The 25,824-nt window shown below is 42.6% G+C and overlaps 2 protein-coding genes across 2 annotated transcripts; both read left to right on the top strand.

Moving 5' to 3' along the window:
* The first annotated feature begins 807 nt into the window (after positions 1–807).
* Positions 808–7,068, top strand: slc35b1 (solute carrier family 35 member B1). Its single transcript, XM_083677870.1, has 9 exons — positions 808–1,398; positions 2,221–2,324; positions 2,679–2,809; positions 3,101–3,131; positions 3,682–3,842; positions 4,426–4,552; positions 5,351–5,457; positions 5,580–5,733; positions 6,001–7,068. The coding sequence occupies exons 1-9, from the start codon at positions 1,277–1,279 to the stop codon at positions 6,048–6,050; spliced, it is 987 nt and encodes a 328-aa protein (XP_083533996.1). The 5' UTR covers positions 808–1,276; the 3' UTR covers positions 6,051–7,068.
* A 925-nt stretch (positions 7,069–7,993) lies between these two features.
* On the top strand, positions 7,994–9,835 carry ndufa4a (NDUFA4 mitochondrial complex associated a). Its single transcript, XM_083677877.1, has 4 exons — positions 7,994–8,134; positions 8,724–8,809; positions 9,074–9,134; positions 9,534–9,835. Exons 1-4 carry the CDS (start codon positions 8,093–8,095, stop codon positions 9,588–9,590), a joined length of 246 nt encoding a protein of 81 aa, XP_083534003.1. The 5' UTR covers positions 7,994–8,092; the 3' UTR covers positions 9,591–9,835.
* The last annotated feature ends 15,989 nt before the right edge of the window (positions 9,836–25,824 follow it).

Below are 25,824 nucleotides of genomic sequence, written 5' to 3'. Positions count from 1 at the left end.
ATCACTTATCAGGGGGTCTTCGCAATCGCGAGGCTCCCAGGATTTGCTTGGGCCACCTGTAGGCTGGGCCGGCTGATCCTATAATTTGGATTTTAAATGCAATTTATTGGATAAAAAGTGTGTGGGGGCGGGGGGGGATGCCTTTTTCAAAAAGTTACATGTCCCACCCATGCTTAATGAAACCTAAGCCCCTGTGTCTATGATGTCAACCTATGTATTTTCTTTGTTGTTGTCATCTTTTCCTTGGACACGTGCATCTGTGCTTTTCCACTATAGGCCCCGCCCCTTTCGTTTAACTATCTGTTTCATTGGCCGAATCCAGTTCTTTATCGCCTTATTTGGACCAATAAAATCCATCCACATCCTAGGACGAGAAAAAGGCACGCGACGATTTAGAGGAAGGCCCCCATACATCTTCATTAGAAGTCCGTGCAGACTGCCATTGTAAGAGCATTAAATGATTCACAAAATAATGAATGGATAAAACATGAATACGTGAATTATCGAACTGTATGGATCTTGGGTTCGTTTTCTCTATAAAGATAGGAGGAAGATCTCTAAAGTTAGTTGGATTTTTTTAATGAACGATGCTATGGTCTTGTTTGCAGCTAAATTGCTTAAAATTCGACACACAGGCGACATTAAGTATATGTTTCATGCATACAGTAATACGGTAATACTTGTAGCGAACCGTTGTGTGTACATGCTGCTCTACCAACACATCCTCCAGAGCAGCACAGGCATGTATGTTAGGGCTCTCTGACCCACTCAGGTCCTTGAACCGCTTTTTGCCCTGGCGCACAACTAATTACTGTTGAAAACATCTCAAATCAGAGAGGCATACAACGGTCTTTGACTAAACTCGCCAGTCGAAGACCCCCCTTTCTACGGTTATCACCGGTATTGTTTCCCGCGGACATGGGATGCTTTTTAAATAAAACCTGTCCCGGGACATGATTGATCATACTCGTTTTGGAAGCAGACTACTTGTAGTGCGCCAAAGGGGTTGACATAACAATGAATGATGGCTTTTTGTAATTTCTAGCTAGCAACCAACCAACCCAATCTACAACACTGGCGCATTTTCTCTAAGGCAAATATTTGTAGAGGACAAAGATAGAGACGGATATTCTAACGGTGATTTGCCCCGTTGTTGGGGTACAGTGTCATCATTTCCGGGCTTGTGACTTCAGGGATAGTGGAGCGGGACGTAGGTTTGCGGGGTACGGGGAGCGGTGCTATATCGGTTTCCATACCCGGACTACTCGAGGACAGCATGGCATCAGCAAGGGGATCAGGGAAGCAGTGGCTCTTGCAGAATGAGCGTGTACGATTCATTGTTTGTTTCCTTGGAGTCTTCGTTTGTTATTTTTACTACGGCATATTGCAAGAGACAATGTAAGTAGCAAACGCTGAGAGCTGGTATTCACTGTCTTTCTCGTACACAGTTAAATCTATCGTATCTCATGTTTCACAGTTGCATTTGTTGCCACTGACCAAGAGCTTCATGACAGCCACACACTGAATTACACGTCGCTATAGGCTGACGTGGGTAATGGGCAGATGGCACCATCATCTCAAAACTGCTTCTGCTTATCAATGCAGCTGAGATTGGTTATGTAGACTATTAGCTTAGATGTTGCCAATTCCACAGAACGTAAGACTACTATTAGGAGAGAGAAGTGGCAGTCAAGAGTACTGTAGCCTCAATGAGTCACATATATGACTCCAATGGTATGTCACTCGATGGAGAGGGACCATATTTTGTTACAAGTGATTTTGTTTTGGATCTGGTGCGTGGCACACTTACTCAGGCACAGTCTTGGTTGAAATGCATCTTCCTTCTAAACTAACATTGTTATCTCTATAAACCTTGTCGATTTTTACAAATACTACACAGTATTGAAATACTTCCCTTGCTATAATGTATACCAATGTGGTTGGACATACACATACAAGACCTCTTCATTCCCACTACCCCCCTGTACAGTTTCTCTACTGTAAATAATAATAATAGTAATCCTTCCTTCTAGCATTGTGGTTGTCAATGGCCCCTGGTCCAAGCATTGATTTGTTTTTCTTATGATGACTGATATATAGATGATTCACTTACTTTAGACAAATGTACTTGTTGTAAGTCTCTCTGGATAAAAGTGTCTAGTGCTAAATGTCAAAAATGTCAAAAAATGTAATACAATGCTGTTTGTCCTGTTTACCCAGCACGCGAGGAGAGTATGGACAGGGGGACAAGAAGGAGACGTTCCACTATGCCACAACGCTAGTATTCATCCAGTGCATCATCAATGCTGTGTTCGCCAAGATCTGTGAGTTGACAACCACCTTTACTCCTGGCCTTAGAATTCACCTCCACCTCTTTGGCCCTAAGGCGATTTGGTCATGTCCATCGTACTGTACCATGCCCTGACTGTTTTTACAAAGCCCAAATGCATATTATTTATGAAGTCAGGGTTCTTTGCAAAGATTTTTTGTTTAGCGCATTTTGACACAAATAAACACAAGTTGGTTTTGATAATGCAATCCAGCAACACCTTGTTCAAAAATCGTGGGCAGAACCCTGGAAGTGTAAGACTTGGGATTGAGTCTCATGTTATAGTCATGCCTCCACTGTTTACTTCTCCTGATCACTTGTTTATTTCATCCCTCCTCTTCATCATCAGTGATTCAGTTTTTTGAGGGTTCCAAACCGGACCACACCAAGAGCTGGCTCTATGGATTGTGTTCCCTCTCTTATCTTGGAGCCATGGTATCCAGCAACTCTGCCCTGCAGTATGTCAACTACCCCACACAGGTGGGACTCGCCCCCTCACAGCACACTGTTATTAGGTCTCGTTGGAGCTCTCTCTGTCATTATGTCTGTCTAGAGCAGTAGAGGCTGGTGGAGGTAGAAATTGAAGGATGGGCTCATTGTAATGCATGGAATGGAATGAGGAATTGCGTCAAACACGTGTGTTTGTGATACCATTCCTCATTCCATTCCATGCTTTTCAATAAGCACGTCCTCCAATTTCTGCCTCCACTGGTGTGGAGCTAGATTGTTGTTATTGTAATCTAAACTGCCTATTATTTCATGTTGTCACAGGTGCTGGGGAAGTCCTGTAAACCCATTCCAGGTAGGTGATATAATGATTTCACTCTCTGTGTCCTCTTCTCTGCCATATCCATAAGCCATTCCTGCCAAGCCCTACCCCAGCTATGTTGTAATGATGTAACTACTTAGCCCCGGGCTTGAATGAACAGTACAGGTTTGAGGGGTGAATTTCTCCTCTCTACTTATGTTTTCATGCTCAGCCTCTGCGCTGTGTCGTGTTTCAGTGTCAGCCCCTCCTACAGTTGCAGTTGTACGGCCCTTTAGACTACGTTTACAGTATCCCTGCTCAGTTGAAATACATTCTTGGTGCCTTGCACCTTTGAACCTTAGGGTAATATACATGGGAATATATCCAATCACCACAGGTTTCTATGTGAAGGTTATCTCTTATCCCCATGGTATGTTGCAATATGCACACACTGGCTTGTATGCAGTAGTGATACTCTGCAGGACTCCATCGTTTTCCATAAGTGGATGCAACCGTGATCATGGTCCTGACTGTATATTTAATTGTGCATCACCAAAAAGATGAGTGATAAACACTGCTGATAACTGTGTCATTGCTTTCCCAGTGATGATCCTTGGTGTAACGATACTGAGGAAGAAGTACCCCATGGCTAAGTACCTGTGTGTGCTGTTGATCGTGAGCGGGGTGGCCCTGTTCCTCTATAAACCCAACAAGAGCTCGACCTCCGTTGATGACCATTATTTCGGGTTTGGGGAAATTCTGTTGGTGAGTGTGCAACTGTCCTCACACTCTAGTCTCACCCATAACCTTATATTCAATAAAATATGTCTCATTGCCTTTCACAAGAGTTTAGTTTGTCTTGGCCTATGTTGTCCCTGCCTCCTTGCCTGTGATCCTCTGTCTTCATCGTCAGTGTCTCTGTGTTTGTATGTACGATGGTGGCCGTATGTACAATTACAGTGCCTTTGGAAAGTATTCAGACCCCTTCACTTTTTCCACATTTTGTTGTCTTGTAGACTCAATTTAAAATGGATAAATTAAAAGAATTCACAATCCACACACAATACCCCAGAAAGACCCCAGAAAAGCGAAAAACTGGTTTTTAGAAATGTCAGTAAATTTATTAAAATTTAAATACAGAAATACCTCATGTACATAAGTATTCAGACCCTTTGCTATGGCACTCTTAAAATGAGCTAAAATGCAATGTCATCAACAAATCACTCAATAAGTTGAATTGAGTCTATCTTAATGCAAGGATAATAGTTCATGTAAGTTTGGAATTAATATATTTGTTTTTATAGGGTCTCCACAGTACTGTGATACACTGTGCCTCCCTCTATCCTAGTTGCTGTCTCTGACAATGGACGGTTTGACAGGTGTGGCCCAGGACCACATGAGAGGGCGCTTCCAGACCAGTGCCAACCATATGATGCTCAACATCAACATGTGGTCCACCCTGGTGCTGGGACTAGGTGAGTCACCTGTCTCCTATGCGAAGTGTGCCCTGTTTGTCTGTAGGGCCCTTTCTCAATTGTTGGTAACATGATTCCTTGCATCCTCTCCTGTCTATCCACTTACTACTCAAAAGGCATTGGAAGAGAAGACCTAGGTTCCTCCCCTTAGATATTCTCCTCCAATGCTTTTGGAGAAGGGAGCGAGTGGAGGACAGAGGAGAGGACGTGAGGAATCGAGTTTCTAACAATTGATAAAGGGTCCAGGACTTCTCTGCAAAGTGAAGTTCCTCCCAACCCTTTTTACCATACTGTATCTTCACCTTCTTTCCTCTTTAACCTAATACAATACAGCCTTATTAGGTTAACAACTTCTTGTTCTCATCTTTCCTCTCTTTCAAACAAGTGTCTCCCTCACTTGCCATTTAAAAATATCTACCTCACAAATAAATAAATACCTCTCCTTGGCTTTGTTCTAAACAGTATTCACTTCCTCAGTTGTTATTCAAGCAAATCAAGCTGCTCTTACTGCTCCATACCACGAGGAGGAGCCCATAATCCATTCCACAGTTAATTTGGATCATGTAACCAAATGTCTTCACCCACAGCATGCATTAGTTTGATGGCACGTGTTCTTGTATTTTCAATCAATGTAACTCGTCTCAATTATGATCTCAATTCATGATACAATTGGGGTACAAGGTCTATAACTTGAATTTAATATCAATTGTGATAAGGGATCTAAATCATGTTTGCGGCATGCTAAATCCTTTTAAGATGAAATTCTTTCATCCCCATCTCGCTCTTTCCCTCTCACAGGGGTGTTGTCTACAGGAGAGGTATGGGAGTTCCTGAGCTTCACTGACCGCCACCCAAGCATCTTCTATAACATTCTTCTGTTTGGATTAACCAGCGCTTTAGGCCAGGTTGGTCTGAGATGCGTGCGTGTGTGTGCGTGCGACTGTGTTTGATGCTAATCTTTCTCATGCTGTGACAGGCAATCTAGCAGAGGGCTTCTATAGTGACAGTCATTCATTCTTCCTCTTAGACCTTCATCTTCATGACAGTGGTGTACTTTGGCCCTCTCACCTGTTCTATCGTCACCACCACGAGGAAGTTCTTCACCATCCTCGGTTCCGTCCTTTTGTTCGGCAATGTCATCAGTACCATGCAGTGGATCGGCACGCTCCTGGTGTTCCTTGGTGAGTAGCAGTGGACTATCTCTTAATACTTCTTTCCTGCTTTGTTGTCTGTATCTGACTCTTGCTATCACTCTTCACCACATGCTCCTGCCTCTGAGCTCTACTGCATCACTTCTTGGACAACTGGTCCTCCAAGCTACTTTTGGCCAAATGCCATCAGAGCTGAAAAGCCTAGAATACTGAATTATCTATTTGTGGCTGATGACATCTCACTGCTCTCCTCCCTGCTCCCCCTTTTAAACCCTATTGTGTGCTTTCTCATTTTAGGTCTTAGCCTGGATGCCAAATTTGGCAAGGCACCCAAGAAGACAACATAAGGTTATCTGGAACACGTGTGATGACAAGACTATCCAACCAATTGTCCAATGGACAGGAATTCATTGCCAGTATCTCTTTGAGCGTCCCTCCCAGGCACACCTGCCTATGGATTGTTATAGTTAGTTACCATATTATTATCATGTTTTAATTTAATCATGTTGAAGAAAGAAGCCCCTATATTTTTTATGTCCTCATTCTCCTATATTTGTGACCATGTTGATGAAGCATTATTTTTGTGATCACTCCTGAACTTACCTAGGCAGCATCCACTTAGAATGCAAGACCACCTCCATGTGAAGAGGACATGGGACCGAATGAGAGGGCCAAGTGGAGGGAAGATGATAACACGTGTGTATAATTAGGTGTGACTCCAGCTTGCTGAAATGCCCCAACAGAACTTGTGGTTGTTGAGGCTGCTCCTGTGCTCTCTGGACTAAATCTGAACCATACAGACCTGTACATCTTAGCTCCAGTATTTACCTCATGAACTTATCACCAAGTAATGCCTGGTTTTCACTGTTTCAGTTTTTTTTGTTTTTACTGTACAAGTATATACAAATCTGTTGCAGCAAATCCTACCACACTACATGAGTTGACAGCGTTGTCAGTCTGCAGAGGCAATCAAATAGAGATGTTATCAGATCTCAAGTTTTTGACTTTTGAGACATGCACAAGGTTCTGAACATATACAATGATGCAGTCCACGAGCAGGGCATGTTATCTCCACCTCCATTCAGTTACAAGCGTCAAACATCTGTTGATTGGTTGATCTGTTGTATGACAATGTATCATTCTACTGTATATCCAAGCCGACGGTAAAATAGCGGTTGCTTTTTTTTAATATTATTAAAGAAATGTAGGAGATGCCATGGACATAAAAGGGAAACCCTAGAACTGCTATAGCATAATGTTCTGATTTACATTTCTGCTAAACTAGATGAAAACCTGCCAACATCATGTACAGTTTACTGTCAGAGAATTACAACCAGATGAAATAAAAAAATAATGTGGACATGATTTGGTTTGTTTCTGTGTTTTTATGTGATTACTTCCCACTGTTTTAGGGTTATCACCAAACTGTCAATGACCCGGTTCCTAATTCTCAACATTATAAATGTTTGGGTGTGTTTGAGAGAGCTGGTAACACTTTAAAAAGCAAACATTTTTTTGCAATATTAAAAATCTATTTTAAAATTGCAGATGCAAAGCAAGTAAACACGTAGATACTGGCAAACTACACTGAGACATCAGTTTAAAAGCATGTGCACTAGTAATCATAGTCTGTTTCAAAATGCGTTTTTGCGCTCTTTCTAGCACATATACCAATGTACGGATATGCTCTACAGCGCAAGAACGCATTTGGGAACACAGCCATAGATTAATTGTACATCATAGACTCCAATTGCTAGCACCTGCTACAGGTAGCCACATAAATTAAGCTCAGCCAATAGAAACACATTCACAAATTAACTGCAAGGATTGATATGGTGCACAAATATGGTTGAGGGTACACATTGCATGAAATACAAAACTATACACAAACTTTCTCAAGCAGACATAATATCCTTTGAAAATGGACAGCCAATAGGGAAGGTGACATCAAACACCTCATGATAACATGCATCATGTCATTCTGTTCATTTTATATACCTAGCTATCTGCTCTTTTATGCAAAATGTCTCAGATCTATGTTAGATGTAGGGTTGTTCATTACAGCATTGCCTGATGAAAAAAACAAACAAACACATATTCTGTGAGATATCTCTGGTTACATTAAACCACGTTGGAATACTGCTCATAAAATCATATACAATGTAACATCATAACATAATTAATTTACTACCCTTTACGAGTGATAAAATCAGTATAAGTATGGAGTTTTATCAGTCAGGCAGGGCAGCAAGGACCCCTAGATTGTGATTTCCTCTCTCTTGCTGTCGTTCGCAGTTGAAAGTTACGTGGGTACGGTTTCTGGCAAGGCCAACGTTGAGCCGTTTATTGCTGTACAGTTTGGGATAAGTCGACCTTAACAACCGCCAGAATGTTGAACACAGTCAGCAAGCAGCTGAGAAGTCACCCTGCAGTAAGTACTGCTTTCATATTACAGGGGATGGCATTGGGAATTGTCTTGAACAATTATGTGGTAGCCAACTTGTTAGCAAGCTAGCTAGCTAGCAGGCAGAGTATACGTTGACATTGACGTTGGCAGAGTATACGTTGACAGAGTATATGTTGTGACATTTTTGTAACATTGTCCCTCTATATATCACATCTCAATATCCTCATCGAATATTTTATAGTTATTAGTAATTCGTTTGTTGAATTAGTTTGAGTGCAAATGCTTAGCTTCAGTGGTTTAATCCTGAGGGCGTTAGTTAGCCGTTAGCCACCAGCTAGCTACTTCTGTGGACGCCAAGCATCAAGGACGAGGCGGTTGACGCGAGGACAGGTTACACAGCACCACCACATAATCACCCAAGTTGCCCTTCTTTCCTTTAAACACAGTCAATATCCTGCAGCAACACAATGTCTGCAATGGTGATTTTGGTTGTACATCAATTTAGTGCAGGATCGTGTTTTTGAATATTATTGTTCTCTTTGCCATGGTGCCGTTACCCTGCGTCCTTCACTAGTAATGCAATCCCACCTACTGTCTTGTGCAATCCCTTTAGTTGATCCCTCTCTTCTTCTTCATCGGCGGTGGGGCAGTCATGTCCATGATGTACCTAGCTCGCCTGGGCATGGGAGCGCACGTTTGGTAAGAACCCAGATTAAACAGCAAGCCCATTACACTCCGTTGCTATATGGACTACTAGGCTACCCTAAATTAGGACAGTACATACGACATATACTGTCGTTATCTAGCTATAGTTGCATATAAGCTACTTGCCAGTCCGATGCCATTGAATCTTTGTTGCTGAACTGTTTTTCTGCTTCAAAGTAAAAGCATATTGATGTTCGTGTTATGACAACTGATTAGTTCAATCAGTAATTTGGCATCTTTTTTTGTTTATTTCCATAGCTGGGATCGCAAGAACAACCCTGAGCCCTGGACCAAAGTGGACGCCAGCCATCAGTCAAAGGTATGTTGTTTATTTTTCAGTTGCAGCATGATGCCTTGTGTTTAAATGTATTGCCACCTACCATTGTCTGTCCTTGGTCTTGCCTTCTTATGTGTCAACTTGTTCACAGTTGTATGGCTTATATTAGAGCAGTGTCTTGAGCCAGAAATGTCACTGAGCTGTAGTCTTATTTCACTAATCCTAGCATTAACAGGATAATCTTGTTAAAGTGGACAACAAATCTGATCAAGCAGTCAATTTGTCAGTCACAATAACAAACCAAGTTTTACACTAAACAGTCATGAGTAATGTTGTAAAGTCAAAGCAGAATTTTGCTATCCCAAGTATCTACCCTTATTCATCAGATTCCTATCTCATATGGGCTTGTCCTGAGCATGTTATTTTGTTTCATTCTCATAGTTCCACTCTGTAAACATGGACTACAGCAAGCTGACGAAGAATGGTCCTGACTTCTAAACTACTGTCTACTGTTGGATTGCTGCTGGTCCAAAGACTTGAGAGAAAATAACTTCAATCCTTCTACCCTTAAACCATTGGATGCAAAGAGGCTAAACCGCACAAATGTTTCTTTTATCTATTTGAGTTTCCCCATCGCATCCTGTTGTGACTTTTTCAACCATCCACTTTTTCCCCTCATTCTCTGCTGCAGAGAATGAGCTGCAATAAAGTGAAGGAGACTGTTCTCCTGTATACAAAGGAAATGACTTGTCTCTGTGCATTTCTTTATACCCAGTATTCGTTATAGAGGTTATGTACAGACTTTGTTTGCAGGTTCCCATCTCATTATTTGCTTGAAATTGTTATGTTGTAGATTTCTGTTAAGTCAAAGGAATTTCACAGCTTGTTTTTGTCATGGTTTGGTATCAACCTATTCTGGAATTCTCTAATGTTTGTGTAAACACAAGTTCTCAATTGTTACTTCACATCACCTTTGTACTGCGTTTCCCTGTCAGTATATTGCGCTGTACTCTTGGCTGCTGTCCAGGGACTGATCTACATGGCTCTGCATGCTTGAGTATGGTCACAATACAAGCAGCTCCCTCTAGTGGTGGTCAAGACAGCCCTCAGTGCCATATACACTCACCAAACACTTTATTAGGAACACCTGTACACCTTCTTGTGGTGTAATGGTGTGGGTTTGTTTTCTTGGCACACTTTAGGCCCGTTAATACCAATCAATCATTGCTTGAATGCCACAGCCTATTTGAGTATTGTTGCTGACCATGTGCACCCCTTCATGGCCACAATAATCTTCTTATAGCTACTTCCAGCATGATAATGCACCATGTCACAAAGCAAAAGTCGTCTCAAACTGGTTTCATGAACATGACCATGAGTTCATGTGTTCTTCAGTGGCCTTCCCAGTCACCGGATCTGAATCCAATAGAACACCTTTGTGATGTGGTAGAACGGGAGATTCACAGGTTGAAAGTGCACCTGAATAAATCTGCAGGAATTGCGTAAGTAATCATGTCATCATGGACCAGAATCTCAAAGGAATGTTTCCAATATCTTGTGGGATCAATGCAACAAAGAATTGAGGCTGTTTTGAGAGCAAAGGGAGGCCCTACCCAGTATTAGTATAGTGTTCCTAATAAAGTGTTTGGTGAGTGTAGGTGGGTGTTCGAGAGACACCGATTCTGCTGAACTTAACTATGCAGAGGCTTTTGACCTATCAATTTGCCATAATGATCCTAGATCCTGCATGTAATCTCTATATCTAAAATATGCACATGGTCTGACCATCTGCAGAGTGCTGCACTGCAGCATTACTGGACATGTTCTCTGAAGGTATTTTAGTCTCTGACTGGCTCTGACCACACCAAGACAGGCTGGCGTTGTGTTCATAATGAATACAGCAAACATAATTTGCTCAGGAGAGTATTAAAATTAGCGGATGAAACAGCTTTCGCAGAGGGAGGTGCAGAGGTGTTTCTTCTTATAGAATGTCATCGCTCTCTGCCTGATGAGTTTGTAAATGTCAACAGGTCACGCTGTGCATCTCTCCGGCTTGGAAAAATGTGACAAGAATGTGCAGCCAACGCAACACAGGAAATGTCAAGGAGACCTTCACATTTGAATAGAAAGCCTCATCTAAAACTTCACCCACCCTCTCAAAGGTTGGCGCAGGCTTTGTCTCCAATAGAATAGTTATTTCAGCTGAAGTTGAGAGAAGTGCAATTGGAACTCTTTCCTTCACAGCTTCACTTTGTTCTACAAATGCCTCTTTACCGTTTGGTGCTTTATAAGAGAGTTGTTGTGGATGTTGGAAGAGCTACAGTGTACTTGCCTCATATGTGTATGTACATGTAACCCATATTCTCACAGTATCGTTTTTATGCATGTGAAACGCATTGTTGATTACGGCATTACAATGTTGTATGACAAAATGTAAAAGCTACAAAAACATGTCCATGTCCAATTTCTGCTCTGTGTTACTCCCTTCCTCTTCCTCACTTCCCCCTACATCTACATATGAACGGTCAAAATAGACTGGCGATGATTGACAGCTCTGGTGCTCTGGAACTCAGAGAAAATGGCTCAAAAGCTGGGAATTCTCCAAGGGTCTTGGCAACACAAAATCATAGTTCCACTTTGACCTGCATCTTTACCCTCCTCCACATGAACTCTGACCCCTTTGCAGGACGCATGGCTTTTCGGCCATGTCTGAATGCTCATACTGCGACCTATTTAGTAGGCGTTTTAGTATGCAAGATGAGAAAGTTTAGTAATATGCAAAATGTACAGAAGTTGAGTATGTATGCCAGAATGTCATACTACATGTGCTATTCCATGTAGCATGAGATCACTGCACAAGTGAACAAGTCCTTTCCGATTTTGGTCCCAAAATTCAATGGAGCAGGTAAGGGAGATGGGCAGTAGGAAAATGTAACCAATTACCATGAACAACATGGTTTAACTGTAGCTGACGGTTTCTCAGTACTTACTGAATACATTTTACTAAACAGGAGGCTCTAAATAGTATGTACAGTAGTATGGTTAGTATGTAGTAAATCATTTCAGTCAACAGTATGCGTCACTGCATTGCCAGGGCTGCTGAGAGAAAATAATGAGTGTGTTAAAGGAGGCTGTGAATGTTACAGCAGCAATTTGTCTCCTGCAGGTCATGCCTGGGGTCAGGTTGGCCAGAAGCAAAGCAAGAATCAGCGACTCACACACTGTCCATTCCTTTATATATTTCCCATCCTTAATCATTAAATGTGTGTGTGTGAGCATGCATAAGGGAGAGAGAAACATATACACTCACTGAACACTTTAGGAACACCTGTACACCTTCTCATGGTGGAGGTGGTGTAATGGTGTGGGGAATGTTTTCTTGGCACACTTTGGGCCCAATACTAATCAATCATCGCTTGAATGCCACAGCCTATTTGAGTATTGTTGCTGACCATGTGCATCCCTTCATGGCCACAATTTACCCATCTTGTAATGGCTACTTCCAGCATGATAATGCACCATGTCACAAAGCAAAAGTCATCTCAAACTGGTTTCATGAACATGACAATGAGTTCAGTGTTCTTCAGTGGCCTTCCAGGTCACCGGATCTGAATCCAATAGAACATCTTTGGAATGTGGTAGAACGGGAGATTCACAGCTTGAGAGTGCACCTGAAAAATCTGCAGGAATTGCGTGATGCAATCATGTCATCATGGATAGAATCTCAAAGGAATGTTTCCAACATCTTGTGGAATCAATGAAACGAAGAATTGAGGTTGTTTTGAGAGCAAAGGGAGGCCCTACCCAGTATTAGGATAGTGTTCCTAATAAAGTGTTTGGTAGGTGTGTATTCGATGCTATCACATACATATGTCATTCGCTCTCACATACAGTAGGCATGCAGATACTGTAATGTAATGAGGAATGGTGTCATGCATTGCATTAAGCCCACCCCTCTACATCCACCAGCCCCCCCCCGACACATTCACAAATGTTCCATGTTTACATAACAGGGAAACCTGTTATCCTCAGCATTAGATGCCAGACTCAGGCCGTTTGTACGGGCATTTCATATAATAGCACAGAGGTTAGCAGGGTCACACCAGCAACGTGAGGAACGCAGAGAATCACAGTCCTTGTTTGCAGAGAGGTGAATCTCTGTATTCTTGGTGGTCAATATGGAAACACAGCAATACTGGGGTGATGTTTGACATGCACATCTTATCCGCATGTCGCCAGAAAGTTAATCTCTTTTTGCAATTCAATACAAAACAGCATGATGAGATTTCTTGTGCACTTATGTTATGAGTTTCAAATTTGTCCACCATCACGTTCATTCACTATTACTGTTAACTCAGAAAGTTCAACTGAAAGAAAGTTAAATTTCAAATCAAAAATCCATTTGACATTTAGTCTTTTGATATGAATGTTTTCTATGAAAAGCTGTTACCATTACTGAAAATAAAACAAATCTATATTTATCACAATACAGAACATTCACTGCTCTCTGGGAATATGAATGTTTACCCGGATCATACCACTCTTAGCAAAGGGATCCTCAGGTGAAGCTGAGCTTATGAATATCTTATATTAGATATATTTGCAGAGATTTGGATGACTGACTGCAGGTACTCAGTGCTGTGTATTATTTCCCACCCACCTGAAAAATTGAGGCTAGATGGGATAGAATGTGATTTCTCCCGCTGTGGCCTACCAGCTCAAGTATGTGACAAAGGATCAGTTTTGAAACATTGCTGTCTTTGGGGAGGACGTCTCGGTGTTTCCTTTCCTCAGGTTGGCAGACTTGCTGAGCCTACCACCTACCCTCAGGACGTCGTTCACCAAGACTGGATTCAGCCGGTTAAAAGTTAAAGCAGGTATAACTGGCCAATGTTAGCCATCACCTGTGGGTTGTCATGTTGTTTGGAGTTCTTGACCTCAAATCACTTGAAAGCTACGAACTTGGAGGTTCGAGATCACAGGTGGCAATTGAGAGATTCGAGATCACAGGTGGAGTTTCTGAGTTGGTCATGAATGCACCATTTGTGGTCACTTTCAGTCCAGCTTGCTTTGTCATTCATTCAACTTTTTCTTGCTTGTGCAAGAAACTTTGATTTTGGCGACAGAAGCAGCCAGCTCAGCTTAGCTTCCATTTCCATTGATTCTCTTTTTGTCTTACGTTGGGCCTCTTCCATACCAAGTGCATGTTTCCTTTCCAAAACTGCAGCTTTATCTTTCAAAGTGAGATATGATTTTTTTTGTCAACATGCCCAGCTTCTATCGGCAAAGTGCCAATCAACTTGTCCAACTTTTCCTCATCCACCAATTTGATTTCCAGTCACAATTCTTTGTTCCAAACTTCAAGCACAGCAGAGCAATTCCAGTGGTGCTTCACTTGCACCAAATACAGTCACGACACTGTTTCCATACATAATATATATGCCATTTAGCGAGCGCATACATTTCAGTATATATGGTCCCAGCGGGAATCAAACCCACAACCTAAGCATTGTTAGCGCCATGCTCTACCAGCTGAGCCACAGAGGACAACTACATGAGCTTCAAATTTCTTCCAAACAGCAAACGATTGACCATTGGCTTTGTTCATACATTAAACTGGTATACTCACAGTTTCCTTTGTTGACAGCATCGTTTTGCTCCAAGTGGCTTGTCAAATCACAAAAATATTAAATCCAATGACTCGTAATGAAAATGATGGCTTGATGAATCAAACTGAAAATGTTTATTGTATAATCAAAAACAATGACAATGAACAAACCAAGGAAAAATGGCTCCAAAACCAATCTCTGGGTTGATTCTAATGATAAATTATCTGTTATATCAAGATTTGTGGCGCAACAAATCGGTTTTGACAGGTACCAGGTGAACCCTCACACTTATAGTTGTGCTGAAATGACCTCAGTGAATAATACGGTACCATAACATTACACTGTCTCACATTGTGTGGTAATGACAGGTGGCACGGGGTACTAAAAGGGATACTGGCTGATGATTGGGTTACAGTCTGAGAGTGCTCACACCTGATTGGATTAGAGTGATGGATAGGCTCATGTGTTGACAACCCACTCCCATTCCCCAGTCCTGAGGTTTCCCAGGCACCCTCTTAAGCACAGATGCACACAGATGTACTCTACAGCACTCTAAACTGTACATTACCTCTCCTGTAGACACACAGCTTTATCTAACACCATCTTTTAGATACGCTACTATCTCTTACTCTACAGTACACTATAGAGCTCCTCACTTTACTGCACACCAGCGTACTTCTTAGAATGCAAGCGAATCCATTCTTTCTATGTTCATTAATTCTACACCTGCCTACTCGGCTGCACCATTTTGAGTGTCCTTTCGGATTGTTTTCTTTTTTATCTGATTTTAATATGCATGGTTTATTAGAAGTTGATACAAATAATGGAGACAAAGTCAACTAAACTGAGAATGTGTTGTAACTTTTGATTACAGTCTGATTCATGCACATATTCTGCCTTGGTTACTTGCTCCCTCACTCACGCACCATGCCAGAGAGATCTCAGTAGGATGCACCACTGGAGGAATAAACCTCTCTTCCATCCCTGCTGCGCGCTCTATTCAGAAGGGACCAAAGGCAGTGGTGTGGATCGATTTTTCTAAATGCCTGTCTTCCTCTGGCCTCGTTTCTCTCATTCAGACAGAGGGGTGAAGTTTGAGAGAGATTGTCTCAGCTATCTAATATCCATCTACAACTAAAGTTGGTCTTTCTCTCTCTCTCTCTTGCTCTCTCTCTCTCTCTCGCTCTCTCTCTCTCCCCCCACTTTCTCCTCGTTCACAATCATTCTCCCTCTCTCCGACATACAGTATTAACACATCTGCACACCAAGAAGCCTATCCTGTTGTAGATCACACAATCACATTGATCCCTCGCACCTTTACTCCTTCTGACAAAGTGCCATTTGCTGCAGACACACAGAAAGGTCAAGGCTGTCGATGTAGTTTTGAGTGAGGGATAGAGTAAGGACACTGCAATTTAACAGCCAATTTAAGAGGAATACCAATGGAATTAATCATCCTGGAAATCTCAGGGACTTGGGGACTGTCTGAGTCTGTGGCTCAGTAGTCTAAAGAAAGTGTCAGTGCATAGCACTTTGGAGTCAACTCCTGATAATTAAGTAAATGGCAGTAATTTTCTGTCTGCACCTTTGCAGAGGAAGTGGGACAGAGAATAATAGAGAATAATAACAAAAACCAACAGACAAACAAACAGCTCCAAGTTCTTATCATCCATGGCATCTGTGTTTTGATTAAATCATTTTTTTCTCCAACCGTTGCAGAAAAGCAGGTCAAAATTTAAATAGCTGAAAATAGAACATCTGGCTGGGCCTTGTCAGTCAGCGGTGCGTAATGAAATATGGAAATCAGGGCGCTCTTCAAAGAGATCCGGGCCTTCCGTGCCGTCCTGGGTCTCCAGAAGCCCCCTCGACAGCCCCGGTAGAACCCCGCCCCCCTGAAACGCGTGCTGCATTTCCAGGTGCCACCGCCGTGGCCCGAGCCTTCGGCGCTGCCAGCTCGTTAGCGCCTGCAGACTGGCAGAGCTGGCAGCTGGCATCATTAAACTTCAAACCCGCTTTCGACCTGGGGTGCTGCCGCAAGGAGACCGCCCGCTCATACGCTTGCCAGCAGCTGATTAGCGCCACACTACAAAACCCCCCTCTCAACACCCCAACCCAAGCCCCCCCCCGCACCATCATCACCATCCATAGAAGAAAGGACTCTCTGGCCGAGCATAATATCTTTATCCATGCCATCAGTCTGTCTTCCTTTTGTTTTCCCAGTCACTCTTCTCTTCCACTGAACACTGACGGAATGCTTTCCCTTGGCAATTTCCTCTGTGTGATTGAGTCATGAATGATAATGGCTGAATTATTTGCTGAAATGGGTCCCTGTGGGTTCATTTCATGTTCATTGAGTGGCTTTGTCTTTCATGGTAATGGTAAACTGTGTGATAGATGGGTAATCTGTCTAGGCACCCTGTCTTGTACCCACATGGCTTGATTGTTAAATGCCACAGCTGAGCTTAGATCTCCATGTAGTGGTTCAACCTATGGACATGTTCCATTACTCAAATGTTTCACTTTACCTCAATATTTAGAAAAAGAGCCTGAGAATCTAGTCCAATCTACAATCTAGGTCCACATATCACCATCCTCACTGATCTGAACAGTCTGTCAGAGACATCCCATCATGCCTAGACTTGAGAAGTGGGTTGGCATCGCTGGTCCAGTGACAGACATAAATGTATGGATGTCACAGAACTTCCTCCAGCTCAACCAAGATAAGACATAGGTACTAGTCATTGGAGCAAAAGTCGAAAGAGAGAAACTGTCTGCATACTTAAAGACGCTAGCACTTAACACCCAGCACCAGGCTAAAAACTTGGTGTCATCATTGACTCGGATCTTAAAGTGATGCTACGGGATAATTTGTAGAATTTTAGCCTACAGTTCTAAATGTAGCGCTAATGAGCAGAAAAGGGTCCCCGTCGTGTGGTCGCAGTGCCTGCAGTGTGGAGTGTATGCGTGTGAGATTGATTTGAAGGAGAATCTGTTGCAGTTCGCGACTATTGTATTTTTTAAACCTCTCGTTTTGGGTCCTGATGGTCAATGTATAGTTTGTACAAATAAAATCTATGCTTTTAATCACTGTTTTACCTCATTCTGCCACGGAATCCCTAGTTCATCAGCGCCAACCTTTGAAGCAGCAGTAGCCTACTGTTGAATTATACTTTCATTTTGTGTGTAAGGGCCCATGCCATTGGGCTGCGTGGAATTCACACGCATACGCACTACACTGCAGGCACGCGATGGGGACTTGTTTCTGCTCATTAGCGCTACGTTTAGAACTGTCGGCTGAAATTATACAAACGATCTCATAGCGTGTTTTTTTTTTTTTTTTTTTTACTTTGCTTTTATTTGGGGTGTTTTATAGTACTTTAGTCTTTTAGTCTTTTATGTTATCCTATTTTTTTTTATTATTTTTTTACCATGCATTAGTCTCTACAGTGCTGTTTTGTCTCATCTTTTTAATTTGATTGTCTTTTCTGCCTTTATTTATCTCTTCTTTTTTTGTGAAGTGCATTGTGTTACCTTCATGTATAAAATATGCTATATAAATAAAGTTAGATTTTATTTTATTTGAAGTTTGATGCCCTGCAGAGGTTTGGCTCTCCCATTGGGCTCCATGTTCACTCTGAGTAGCACAGTCTGTCACTCTGACCCAGAACTTTATGGAGACACAGTCAATATAATAGAGAATCTTATTATCCACTAAAATTCCCTCAGAATAGTGTTTAGATATATAAAAAACAGTTCAGATCTACAGTATATTGGAGCATGTGGGAGTTGGTTGTCTTTCTTTAGTGCTGAGAGGGAGCTTTTTCAACAACTATCACTTTCTTCCTGGGCAGAGGAGGGTCCGTTAATGTGCTCTAAAGGCACCTCAGGGAGCTGTAAAAGCTGCAGTAAGGAGAAACAACCAAGTTTTGCTGCTGTTAGAGAATAGATGGACATTAGTCATAATTCACATCTCCAGTTAATGAACACAAACACCCATGCAACTGAGGCAGTCTCTAGTGCTGTGGAAACTGGAACAGGAATGAAGCAAAATCTCTACTGATAGGGAGGGAGACAGATGTAGGTCTCACAAACCCCCAGAGTTAAAGAGAAATATGTTGAATAATATGATTTTGTATTTCTGTCCTTCATACATACTTCAAACTTCTTGTCTCTCTATCAAGGGAAACAGGTGGAGTTTTTTTTATTCATTGCTATTTTGGCTCATTATTTTCTTTACCACAGATATCTTGGTGCCAGTAATTAGTGTCCCCAGGGCAAAAAACAAATGAGCATGGGGTTAATAGAAGGACAGTAGATCAAATGACTTGGTCTCACTTATGTCTTATAACACTGCTGATGAAGTCTCTGTACTGTCTTAGAGATCCTCTCCATTGGGGATCAAAGATTTTGTCTAATGTTATGCACGATATTCTGGACATGAATCACTTTTCTGGAAATTCTCTCTGGCAGGGAAAAGTAATTCATATACTTGTATGCACAGAGTGGATATGAATGAGCATACAGCCCAACATAATCTATAGAATGCAAATATTATTTTCATAGAAGAGAATGTGGATCAGAGCATCTGATCATGGCATACTTTTACTGTGAGGTTCTTGTTACTGGAGCTTGACTGGCTGGCTACTGGGTGAGTAGTTTTTGATTCATCCACAGGGAGGCAGCAGAGTGTGTGTGAGAGAGGAAGCAGGAGGGCGACCCCTCTCTGTAAGCGGTTGACCCCCGTGGTGGGGAGGGCTGGGGCTGGGCATTGCCCCCATGTTCCCGTGGCTCGTGGCCCTCACTTTGGAGGAGTTGTGCTGGGGCTGGAGCAGAACCTTCGGACTCCATCTGTCGCCTCCTAGACACCAGAGGAGAGGGAGACGGAGAGAGCCAGAGACAGGTGAGCCCTCCCCCACCAGCTGCCACTGAAACCAGCATCTGCTTACAGCCAAAGAAACTTTTCTTCCTCATCTCATCTGTCTGTATCGTCTTAATCTTTTCTTACTCTTTCCATGCTGCCTCTTCCCCCCACTAGTCCAGTTTTGATACAATTATCAACTTAGACTATGATGCAAAGTCTATGTATTAACCTTCAATCTAAACATTTGGAATGCAAATCTACCAAAAAATGTTCTTTTACAATACACAAGGTTAGAGGGGGTAGTGTGGTCTGAATTTTTTCAATGCGTTACAGTGAAAGTGTCTGTGTGTGTAGTGTGTGTGTTACACAGTGCTGACCCTAGGGGGCGGTATCACCTCTTAGACATACCAGCTATTGTGTTATAGTTATTTGAAGGTCCACAGTTCACACACAGTTGGGATACATGCATCACACATCAAAGAATGCTAATATGTTATGCTGGGACTGGTATTTGTATTCTGAGTTTAAGTGCTTATGACTCATACCCGCATTGTGATACACTACTTGCTGTCAGTCCCCTGTGTTAAGCCACTACAGAAATTAACCTGTGACCTCAGATGTGTTTGACTGAGAGAAAGAGATAGAGCGAGAGAGAGAGAAAAAAGAGAAGATAAATGAAAAGCACATTACTAACTCTGATACATCTTTGGTGGACTGTTTCCATTTGGTTGCAAATTGATACAAGGATAGGAGATTCATTTTTTAAAAAGACAATCAAGCAGGCCTGATTGGGCTATATGCAGCCAATTACTCTATCTCAGCTGAAACCTCCCAGCTACCACAGGCATATTTGTATTTAGTTTTTTCATAACAGTGTGCAGATGTGTAAGGCCTACTAACAATTTAGTAATTTATGTAACCTCATGAAAGAAAATGGGATGCACTCCAAAATAGGTTGAACTTCTTTCTTTTGATTTAATCATAAATTAACTAAAACAGAAACCGAGAAAGCTGTTATGTAACCACACAATATTTCTAATTACATTTGTGAAGAGGGGTTGATGTTATTGATTGAAAACACAACCTTGGCAACACGAAAAATTAAAGGAGGCATTAAGATTTCAAATGCCTTTATGCTTAAAACTATTAGGCCTATTATTTCCGCAAGAAATTGTAACATGGTGCACATATCGTCTTTGATAGCCCACTCAAGGCAAACCTGATATCGTTTATCCCTGCTCGATCACTAACAAGCATTATGAAAGGCAGACTATTAATTGCATGAAGATTAATGGAAGTGAAACACAGTAGAACATTTATTCAATTACCCAATAGGATTGTTGAAAAAGCCTCTGATGCGCCCCCCCCCCCCTTCACAAAATTCACACCAACATAGGACTGCCCTCTAAACTCACATTGGCAAAGGATATACTTTGGTGAGTGAGGAGAAAACAATGTTAATTTTTCTATCTTGGTTGTTCCTTCCCAGGAGACGGGACGGTATACCTGGGCTCAATCACATCACAGAAATGGCCGAGCCTGGCTGCGATTAGGCCTATACCGCTATACGTTTGACTTCTCACTATAGGCCTGTGTGATGCATCGTATCCCGAATTCCAAGTGTCATTTCAAAGCTATTTCAGCAACCCTATTCCAGTTTGGGTTTATCCACAGACCACATTCTTTCTCTTAAGTGCTACCTAGGCCAACTGTTATAGAACACGCCTGCATGGCCTGATTATCTGAGAATATTGTGCCCCAGTCGAGCAGACCAAAAATTCAAGAGGGTTTGCATTCATCTGTGTTTGCATTCTCCTTACATGGACATTGGAGTCCAATAATTGGACCCAATAGGACTGACATGCACATGGCCAGGTCAATGATTGGCTCATAATCACTGGACACTGGACAAGAACAGGTAGACAGCTTATTATTGGCTTCCTTACGTGACTTGAGGCTGAGGCCTTGAGACAATTTAGCATTGAGCTCTTCTTGGGGTATCGGCTACATTCTGTTGGAGCTGCATATGCTCATGAAAAAGGCAACCACGAGGGCCTATTATTTTGTAGAAAAATCTCAGGTGTTTCACCTTGGGTGTCATGTTAGCTTCATAACATGGGGGAATTCTGATTGGGATCTGCCGGATTTTCACTGACTTGTGACTGACTCCTTAACAATATGCCCTCTGTACCCTGCTGCCATATTTGCACAATATCAGAGACAAATGCCCCAAATCGCCCACATCCCCGCTTTTAGAAGCAGTCTAATCACATTGCTAGTTATTGCCTTCATTTGTCTCCTGTGTTATCATTACTGAGCAGGTGATTGACACTCCCGCGAGATGCTTTTTGGCGGGCTCACCTTCCGCTCCTCGCCTGTAATGTGCAAGGCGTGCGTGATGGAAGCGCCTCTCGGGGCGTTGCACCTATCTTCTGATCATCCGTTATCTCTGACTGAACATATTGGATTATTGATTTTGCGAGACTTTCGCGTCGGGAGTGTGTTTGTGAGCGTTCAACAGATCCACATTCTACTGCTCAAAGTAATCCTGTTATCTATCCACCATAAGATAATTTGCAGACCAAAAAAGAAGCGCATTTTAGGTTATGAAAGTCCTATTTGTTCACTTGCTATAGGCTCCATTTTCCTTTGGACTGTACCATAGGTCTATCTAACGGAACTGTCCTTGGTGCTGAATGATATTCTATTCTATGTATGGCCATGTAACCTACTCCTCTATTCATCTAACCGCACACACACACACACACACACACACACACACACACACACACACACACACACACACACACACACACACACACACACACACACACACAGGACCATCTGGTAGCACACTTGCCCATTGAAGAGATTCATTACCGGACTGTAGCTCAAGTATCAGGATCCATGGGCAGTAATCCCCGGTACCAAGTGGAGAGAGAATGAGAGGGGAAAGCTGGGGAGAGAACCCAGGCAAAATAGGTAGTCTAACATTTTCATGGGTCCTCTGGAGACACACTGAATTAGGGCAGTCTGAGGGAGGAAATGAGCGGGGGGGGGGGGGGGGGGGGGGGGGGGGGGGGGGGGGGGGGGGGGGGGGGGGGGGGGGGGGGGGGGGGGGGGGGGGGGGGGGGGGGAATGGAGAGACATCAGTCAGTAGGATGATTTCAACCTGGGACATGGATTGTATTGATATTATTGTGTAAACTCAGTGTGTGTGTGTGTGTGTGTGTGTGTGTGTGTGTGTGACAGAGAGGGAAGGAGAGAGAGAGAGAGAGAGAGGAGAGAGAGAGAGAGAGAGAGAGAGAGAGGTTGCCTGTTTATTTTTCTCCTCCCCAAGTGATATGCCTCTTGCTGTTTACTGACGTCAATGGGGCATTAATAACTGTGTGTGTCTGGTGGGATAGTTCTTCCATCAATAGAACAGGAGACACGTTGCTTGTTTATTAGTTGCTCATTTCAGTACAGTAGCACTCTCTACTACCTCCACCCCCCCCCCCCTTCTCCTCCTTCTACCCTTCTCGTCAGCTCATGGCATATTGTCTGAAAGCAAGTAAAGCACCAGGGACCTGCTCCCACTGTCCCCTGCTGTCTAAATGAATTAGGAACATGCAGTGCTACTAATGCTACAGTACCGGATCACAGATTCACGCACAGCAACATCTGTGCACACCTGAGTATCAGAGTGACACTTGGAGCCCTTGAACTTACTGGGGAAGTCTCTTAAAGCATACTTCTAGCTGTCAACTAAATGGAATGTTTAATTACTAGTACAAACACTGTCGTGCATCACAGAGCAGCAGATCATAACAGCAAAAAGAATCAGGCTGTCTTGTTGGCCTTCATCCTGTCCTTAATGTACTAGCTGTGGTTGTTGCTACGATATGTAGGTTGATGTTATGTAATTGGTGTATTTAGGTGAAATGGTTCCCACTTGACTAACTGACTGTGTCTATAAATGGTTGTTTATGTCCCTCTCACTTTCCTCTCTCAATATCTCCATATGTGTGCCTCTATTTTGTCTCTTCTTCTCTTAATATCTCCTTGCTCTGTCCATGTTTTTTTTAAAAGGTCCAGTATGTAGATTTGAGGTTTCAAATTGTAAATGGCCATGATAAATCTGCAGTGATCAAGGAATGAGATCACATGATATTATTTATGTGCTGTGAAGAGCGCTGTTTTGGTCCTAACAAAGTGCTTTCTAAGATCTGGCGACAAGGCCGAGCACAGCCTGTACAGACCTATTCTATTTTTTGTTTGTTTTGAAGGATATGCACATGGTTAGAATATGTATGTGTTCAAATTATCTGTGTGGCCAAAGAGGGCAACAAAGTGCAAAAATTCATGCTCAACCTTTAACATTTCATGTAAGTATTTGTACCCCCTCCTGCAGACAAATGGCACCAGTGCTAAAAACAGCTCTGCTGGCCTGCTTTGAATTTACATATGCAAATTAGAGCCAATGTTGTTCATACATCTGTAATTAAGTGAACAGATGAAGCATACAAACAAACGTCGGTCTCCATTACTTTTCCAATAATAGAGTTTCTCGTGCGTAGCTTTTAAGTGGCTAACCCCATTACCTTCTTTCTCCTGCCTTTCCACAATTGGTTGAAGGCAGCTAATGTCCTGGATGTGACTGCAGGTCTTTGATCATCAGAGCTACACATTGTTTCAGGATGAAAACAGCTCCCCATTCGTCCCTAAATTACATGACAGCAAAACAGATCCTGCAAATATTTGAGCGTATTGCCTTCAGAGTAGATTTATGATAAATTTATATTTTCATAAATTGCACCAACCAGCACAAACCCAACAGGCCCAGTATGTGAAGTGAGATGATGAGGTCAGACGCAGCCTGATCTTGCAATCCTTAAAGTGGGAATGGCCATAGGAGTGTGTGTCTGACCCCAGTGCCAGAGACATTGGCAGTGTGGAGGGTACAGTCGGGCCCTGCTTGCCCCAGCTCTGAGCTGATGTGAGAAGATTTGAGGTCACTGTGACCTGTCCCATGTGTGAGGTCTGTGAAGGTTCTCCAATAACACCTCCCCCTTGGATAACTCCGCTACAGAGGGAATCAAAGGATTCAAAGCCCATTTGTGCCAGGGGAGTCAGCGCCTGAAGATTGCCAAATCCAGGTCATGCATTTTCTACCTGATCTCTCTCTCAAGACCCACCCACCCCCCCCCCCCCCCCCCGCCCCACAAATAAGATGTGTGATTCACCACAGTGAGAACAAATCATGGGAGTGATTGATAGCTGAGGGGAGGTGAAAACATGATATGAAATTATAGAGTCACGTTATGGGAGATGATGAGGAATTAGGACCCAGATTGCAGAAGAAGTATTTCTTTTTCAGCCCTACTCTAATACAGTGACATGAATACCGACCCGTTGGAGCTGCTCAGAACACAGAAACGGACAGGATCAGCTTTATACTGTCTTACATTACCTCCTGTGCATTGATAGTCACTGCTATCTACAATAGCCACAGCAGTTGTTGTCTTTCTCTCTGTTTAATGCACTGGTGCAGTAATGACCAGAGGCAGCCTAATTTGGGGATTAAAAAAAGAATGTATTGACCTGGTTGGTCAATTTGTAGCTTGAGGTCATTATGAGAGATAAAGTCAAGTATGTAGCAGTACTGTGCAGTGTTAGGTGTCTAACATTGGCACTTATCGTAAGACAACGTGTGTTATTGCCGGTGTCCTGGCTAAATTCCCAATTCGACCTCCATTACTTCATGTTACCCTTGTTTCCTAATTGGCATGATTCTCTCCTCACCTATCCACTAACAGCTGATGTGTGGTGAGCTTTCTGGCACATAATAGCTGTCGTGGCATCACCAAGGTGGGTGCCACACATTGGTAGTGGATGAGGTCCCACTTTGAGCACCTGGGTAAGGTGGAAAGGCACTGTAGAAATCCCCCCCTTTTTTTTTTTTTACTGCAGAAAGCAGACATGCAGGCTAAAGACCACGTGAATTTCACAGTTTTTGAAACAGAGAGTTTTCATGTATGTATGTACTATATGTACGTACCTACCTGTGTGTTTGGTTGTTGTGTTTGTGTACAGACTTGACTTAAACCCTTTTGCTCTTTGGGGAGCAAAGGTGAATGTGTCCACTTTCTCCAGTACATCTCCACCCAGTTTTATGCTGTTGGCTGTGTTTTGGTTGATGCTCATCACCTTGGATTCTGACTTGTTGATGTTAAGTTGCATTGGTACTGCAGCCAGTTTTGTTCTGCATCTGTTGTTATGT

This window comes from Argentina silus, assembly GCF_951799395.1.
Source record: "Argentina silus genome assembly, chromosome: 9".
NCBI lineage: Eukaryota > Metazoa > Chordata > Actinopteri > Argentiniformes > Argentinidae > Argentina > Argentina silus.
The sequence above is the reverse complement of the archived record's forward strand: the minus strand, read 5'-3'. Positions and strand labels throughout refer to the sequence as shown.

Excerpts from the sequence above, each read along its gene's own strand:
- slc35b1 (XM_083677870.1), top strand. The coding sequence starts at position 1,277 with ATGGCATCAGCAAGGGGATCAGGGAAGCAGTGGCTCTTGCAGAATGAG. Across the intron at positions 3,843-4,425 it reads GGTTTGGGGAAATTCTGTTG|TTGCTGTCTCTGACAATGGA; the intron begins GTGAGTGTGCAA and ends CCTCTATCCTAG. Across the intron at positions 4,553-5,350 it reads CACCCTGGTGCTGGGACTAG|GGGTGTTGTCTACAGGAGAG; the intron begins GTGAGTCACCTG and ends TCCCTCTCACAG.
- ndufa4a (XM_083677877.1), top strand. The coding sequence starts at position 8,093 with ATGTTGAACACAGTCAGCAAGCAGCTGAGAAGTCACCCTGCA. Across the intron at positions 8,135-8,723 it reads AGCTGAGAAGTCACCCTGCA|TTGATCCCTCTCTTCTTCTT; the intron begins GTAAGTACTGCT and ends CAATCCCTTTAG. Across the intron at positions 8,810-9,073 it reads GGCATGGGAGCGCACGTTTG|CTGGGATCGCAAGAACAACC; the intron begins GTAAGAACCCAG and ends TTATTTCCATAG.